This window comes from Cystoisospora suis, assembly GCF_002600585.1.
Source record: "Cystoisospora suis strain Wien I chromosome Unknown contig_38, whole genome shotgun sequence".
Lineage (NCBI taxonomy): Eukaryota > Apicomplexa > Conoidasida > Eucoccidiorida > Sarcocystidae > Cystoisospora > Cystoisospora suis.
The window spans coordinates 13,474-19,556 of NW_027152840.1; the positions used below are offsets into that span (position 1 = coordinate 13,474).

General features: G+C 44.6%; 1 protein-coding gene across 1 annotated transcript; it reads left to right on the forward strand.

The window, feature by feature from the left end:
• Positions 1–240: 240 nt before the first annotated feature.
• Positions 241–5,059, forward strand: CSUI_000094 (peptidylprolyl isomerase domain-containing protein). Its single transcript, XM_068060328.1, has 6 exons — positions 241–318; positions 1,006–1,119; positions 1,754–1,854; positions 2,393–2,626; positions 3,242–3,453; positions 4,603–5,059. The coding sequence occupies exons 2-6, from the start codon at positions 1,073–1,075 to the stop codon at positions 4,669–4,671; spliced, it is 663 nt and encodes a 220-aa protein (XP_067927698.1). The 5' UTR covers positions 241–318; positions 1,006–1,072; the 3' UTR covers positions 4,672–5,059.
• The last annotated feature ends 1,024 nt before the right edge of the window (positions 5,060–6,083 follow it).

Consider the following 6,083-nt stretch of genomic DNA (forward strand, 5'->3'; position numbering starts at 1 on the left):
TGTCTATCTTCAGTCTATCTCTTCATCTACTGTATCTATCAGCAGATACAGAGCCATCCCGCGGGGCCATATCTCTTTCAGATTCATTCTTCCCTCTCATTCTATCTCTTCAAGCGAGTCACATACCTTCCTTCTCTCTCTCTTTCTTTATGTTTCCTCTCTTTCTTCTCCCTATCTGTCTCTCTCTCTTCTTGTCTCTCTAATCTTCTTGCTCGTCTTCTCCCTTTCTTCTTTCTGTAGTTGTCTCGTCTCATAGGCAAGCCCGAGCATAGCCTTCGATTTCTGTCGATCGCGCTCTATCAAGGAAAAGCTCACAAGGTCTGGAAGAGGCGGGGTCATAAGAGAGATCTTCTTTCTTCTCTCTTTTTCTCGGTGGTGTCTTATGTGTTTGACCTCTTAGATAGATAGATACGTTACTAGTAGTGTGACGCTTCGAATGGCCCGTGGCTCTTTCCAAGCGCGTCACGCCTTAACTCCCGCGTTCGATTTCCAGTGGCTAATAATAATAGCAGCGCAGTCCATAAGTAAGCAAAAGATAAAAAAGGAAGCTAACTGTATCTTTTCTTAGGGAGGCTGGATATTCATCTTATTTTCATTCACATGACAATCTATTCATATCTTTCTCGGAGCTGCTCTTTCGTGTCTTCTTGGGGTCTTTACAAGCATGAGAAGGAGGAAGGGAACGGGCTGGACAGTTACGGAGGCTCACTTACACGTTCCGAATGACTGGCGGGAGAACATGATACTTACGTCTATATGTCTCGTACATATCTATCTCTCTGGGGATCTATCAGCATCTGTGCATGCATACAAGTATGTAAGTATGTATACGTCTTGTTTGAGTCCAAACCGAATGATGTATAAGAGACATGTTCTCGGTCAGTCCCGTCTATCTCCCAGTTTTGTGTCGATGAATGCTTTGCCTTGAATGTACGAGCATGTATGTATGGATATGCCTGAACATGTATGTATGTACGAATATGTATGAATGTGTGTGTGTGATAGAGGAAGGCCGCGACGACAGTTTTTCTAGGGGGTAAAGGAGGAGACACAAAGCCAGGAGAGAATAGGAATGATCGTATCGATTCTCTTATTGTCGCCTCGGCTTTCAAGAAAAACAGGCAAGGAAGAGACACATACATACATACATATTGATATAGCTACTTTTCCTTGATTCTCGTCCTCAGCTTCCTATCTTCACCCCTTGCTTCTAGGGGAAGTTGAAGAACCAGTCACTCTTTCACTTTTCGTTTCATGTCTTCTATATGAAAAGGGGGTAGGGCGAAACAGGGTGTATGTACACCCCCCTATCTTCTCGGGTTGCTGTCCTCTTTGTGGGTTTAGATGATTACGAGGAGACAAGCGACTGATGAAGAGATTCTTTCTTCAAAGCTCTCTTTAGTGATCTGCTTTTTTGCTTAATAGATGTACAAGAAGAGAGAGAGATTTATCTTTCTCTTCTCAGGATATCTTGATGTCTTCTTGACTGTCTTCGATTGTCAGAAGGTGTTAATTCAATCGATTTTTACCTAGCTAAGACGAGCTACAGGAAGGGGGGGTCTCAAGAAATTCTGTACCTACTTCTTTATCTATTCTGTTTTTCTACTTCTTCTTGTTCTAATCCCCCGTATGTATGTGCCCTGTCTTTCTGCTTGGAGTGTATGCACACTCTTCCGTTCTCCGAGTGTATGTACACTGTTTTCTTGTTCAAGTGTATCTGCCTCTCCATGTTGTTTTCTTCTTTTCGCTTCAGAGTTTATTTCTTTACTCCTGACGCTCAGAAGGACGGACTTGTCGACTTACGGGATATTTTCAATGAAAAGCCATCTAAGGAAGAACAAGAAGCTATCGCCCGTAAGCACTTCATCGATCTCGTCTTTTCTCTCTTTTTTCTCCTCTCTTCTATTCTCTTCTTCTCTCGCATCTTTGTTTTCCACTCTTCTTTTTTTCCCGCCTTCTCTTCTATTTTCTTTTTCGGTCTCTTCTCTTCTCTTTTCCATTCTCTCCTCTTTTTTACTATCTCCTCCTCTCTTTCTTTCTCTCTTTCTCTTTCACTCTCCCCTTTTAAGAAAACCCTCCATCTTTCTGAGCTCCATATATATACAGACACTACGATGAAAGACCAACAATAGAGAATGAAAGCACAGATAAAAAAGTCATCTCGAAAGATAGAACGGCGAAGCAGAAGACTGTCTTTCCTTCTCACATTCGAACCACCTTTCTGAAGATCTCTTAAATCACGAGCATCCTCTCTGAACTGAAGAACACTAATGCTAACTACCTCTTTAACACCTATCTCCTTTTCCTTCTTCCGCCTTTCCTTTCATTCCTTCTTTCTTTCTTTCTGTCTTTCGTTCTTTCTGTTCTCCTGTCTTTCTCTTTGTTTCGACAGCTGCGGCAGGATCATCTATGGTTCCTTCTTCGTATCTTCGCCTAGGGAAGACAGCGACTATCTTCACAAGCTATGGTGATATCTTTATACGCTTGTTCTATCAAGAGTGTCCGAAGACGGTCGAAAACTTCTGCACCCATGCAAGAAATGGCTACTATGATAGATGCATTTTCCATCGCGTTATCAAAGGCTTCATGATCCAAACTGGAGATCCTAATGGAGATGGAACAGGAGGTAAGAAGAAGAAATGGAAAGGGGGGAGAAGAAACTGGTGAAGGAACGGGAAGGGGAGACGAAGGGGGGGCACCAGGTGGGTGCTACAGAGAGGAGGGACGATATGAGGTGTACATGCAGCTGCTAAGACGATCAAGCTGGCGTCGTCCTTCTTCAGAGGAATAGATAGGTAGGGGAGGTAAAGGTAGAAGAGAGAGAAGAGAGTGTAGTTGTCTTGGTAGGTGTCTTCTCTTTCTGCAGAATGTGTCTGGAGATAGATAGATAGATGGATAGATAGATAGACCATACTTATCTTTATCTATTTCTGCGTCTTCGTATGCCTATCTCTTCTCTTCTTTCGTCATCGTCTGCTTCTCGCAAATCAGTTCTCACCCATGCCAGCTGCGCCCTCTCTTCCTCTCTGTCTTCCTTTCTTTCTCTATCTGCTGTCTTTTCTTTCGCCTCTTCCTCTCTCAATCAACCGCCTGTCATAACCGCTGAGAGAAGAAGATTCAGGGTGACTTTCCTTTCTTATCTATCTCTTCATGTGAAGATTGTTTCTACTTCTTTTCTTTCTTTGGTTTCGTCGTTGGACTGCCGTCTTTGTGTGTGCGAATCATTCTTTTCTCTCAACAGGAGAATCGATCTGGGGTGGCGACTTTGAAGATGAATTTCATCGATCCTTGAAGCATGACCGACCTTTCACTGTTTCTATGGCGAATGCTGGACCCAATACAAACGGCTCGCAATTCTTTATAACGACCGTCCCTTGTAGTTGGTTAGATAACAAACACACAGTCTTTGGAAGAGTCGTGCAAGGCATGGATGTTGTTACAAAAATTGAGAGTGTAAGTCTTCATCTTGGTATCGTTAAGAAGTTGGTCGGATTTCATCGAGACGGAGGGAAGGAGATCAACATGTCACGGGTTGTGGCTTCTCGTTCGTAGAGGAGGAGATATCCTATATCTTCTGGATGGAGAAGAAGACTTGCGAAGGGCCATTCATTCATTGTCTCTTTCTTTCTCTCCGGCTAGGATAGGCTTCTCTACTCATGAGTGGATCGGATGGAGAGGGGAGGGTGGCCCGACTGCTTCTGTCGATGTAGGGTTATAGAAATAGTAGATGGACGAGACCATGAAACGGTACAGATAGAGACTATGCTATCTCTTTCGTTGTATGAATCATGATGGTGACGGGAGCTTCACGATGTTTTCGGTGTTTTGTCAAAGATAAATAGATGGAGACGGATAGGTTAAGGATAGATACGTTAAAGATAGATGGATAGATAGATAGATTGCGTCGTGTCTGTGTCGATGCTTCAATAGATGTATGTAGTGCGGAAATGAAGTAGTGGTTGCCGCTCGGCATTCTGAAGTTCAGAGAAACGTCGCTACTTGTGATATGAAGATAATTGTACATCACAGCGTACGAAGATGTGTGGATGGGATGGAGAGCTCCATCGAATAGCACCGAGTGTTGCTTTCATCACACAGGACGAAAGCCAGTTTCTCAGCGTGTCATATAAAGTGAAGCATAAGTTTAGAATTTTTAAGCCTTTATTTTTAGCTTTTTAAAAAAAGGATTCGCTAGATTCCTTTGGATGTCTAGATATCTTCAGTCAAGTATCTCTCCAAACATAGATAGACTCGGAAAGAACCCTTTGAGGAGGAGGGTGTCCGGTCAGGCGGTTATCTTCATGTCTCGCGGTGGAATTCTTACCTGGGTGACAGGAGGGTTCTCTCAGAAAGGAGAAATCTGCCGCACTAAAAGTTCGTATGTGTCAGAGATCTTATGCCGGTCCGGGGCTCTTGAACAATCGACATGCGTACATAGTAAACATATCAGCTCCCCCTTGGTATACAACCAATTGTTTCTAAAGCAGTAGACGGACCACTTCGTTCATCTTGAGACACATCTTCCTTTTAGATAGGTTAGTGACTGTCTCATGGAGATGGAGGCCTGTTGAGAATGGAACTTTCTTTTCTTTCTTTCCCCAGGTGCCAACCAACATCGAAGACAAGCCGAAACAGGATGTGAAACTTCTAACTATTAAAGTGACTTCGTAGAGAAACTCCTTCTGTCTCCCCACCAAGGCGAGGGGGAGACCGGTGGTGTCTCTGTCTAAGGACGAGGAAGACGAGGAGAAAGAAAGGATCGTGCGCCACACTTGTGTTGAAGATATGATTGATATGTGCAGTTCATCAATAAGAAGGAGACATCAAGAAAAGAGAGGATGAGTTGATTTTTTGATTCCTTTTTCTTCTATTCTGTCGGTCGGTTTCGCTGGCTGAAGAGGTTCTCGAGAGACGGCTGTCACCCGTGCAGCGGTGTTCATGTTTCTGTTCATTAAAAAGAAGAAAGTGTTGTTTTCGGCGGCGGTGAGAGATTTGTATGTATGTACATATGTCACCAAGGTGGGCATTTGAGAGAGGTGGGAATCTGGAGCGTGACAAAGAAAGAAGACAGGAGAACCTTGTGGTGTGTTCAGAAGGAGTCATCTGTTTGCGTGAAAAAAGAGAAAAGAATGGCTTAGCGCAGTGAGGCCTCGTGGCTGATGAGGCAAGCAGGTACAACGGACTAAGTCAAACCATCAGTAGGCAAAGCACCTAGGGATGGTGCCACGGTTCTTTTCTTTACTTTTGATTGGATTCCAAAGTATCACATCAGCCTCTGTTTTTCTGCAGCATCTTGCTGTTCCTGGAAGAAACCTTCCGCGGTAGCTTTTAGCACGGCTATCCGGGCCGCGTTCTGAATCGCCCCTCGGACGACGAGTAGCGGAACCAGATCCGGAAGAAAATCTTTTCCATCTTGGGTCACTCAGGAACAGAAAAAGTAACCTTGTCAGGGTTAAACCATACGGACCTGAAGTGAGCGGGAGTTTAGCTGTAGACTGTACTACTTGTAATACTTTAACTGTACACAAGCAAATTACACCGATGCACCCACCACCTTCGAGTCTGACTTTTGAAGAGGATCACACAGGTGGGAAAGCGCTAGCTGGTTATGTCCCTACGTACCACTACAGCTTCGTAGACACTACGGAGCATCACCACGATCATGTGTGGAACCTCCCTTGGGAATGGCCCGAGGAGCCCACGCGCGGAGGTTCGTGGCGGTGCACGGTTACTCACGAGGGCGGATAAATCGCGTTCTACTCGTGAACTTCACACGAAAACGATGCCGCATCCTAGCAGGCACGATAGTAGCGAGGATTGAGGAATGCGCGGAGAAACCAGCAGTAAGCTGCGTGTGCACGCAGACCAGCAATCATATTAACGCAACTATAATAAAGCAAGATGACTGGGAAAATGAGATGCCGTCCCTCCAAGTTACGTTGACTCACAGGACGGCAACTGAATTCAAAAGACTGCATGTCAGAGTTTTCAACTCTGGCCCATACAAACTATACGCTTAGGCAGAGTGATCTAGCAGTATGGATGTGTAATGATTCCTGGTGTCCAGAGACTACGCGAAGGCG

Coding starts and splice junctions, on each gene's coding strand:
- CSUI_000094 (XM_068060328.1), top strand. CDS start 1,073: ATGATCGTATCGATTCTCTTATTGTCGCCTCGGCTTTCAAGAAAAAC. Junction 1,855..2,392: donor AGAACAAGAAGCTATCGCCC/GTAAGCACTTCA, acceptor TTGTTTCGACAG/CTGCGGCAGGATCATCTATG. Junction 3,454..4,602: donor TTGTTACAAAAATTGAGAGT/GTAAGTCTTCAT, acceptor TTCTTTCCCCAG/GTGCCAACCAACATCGAAGA.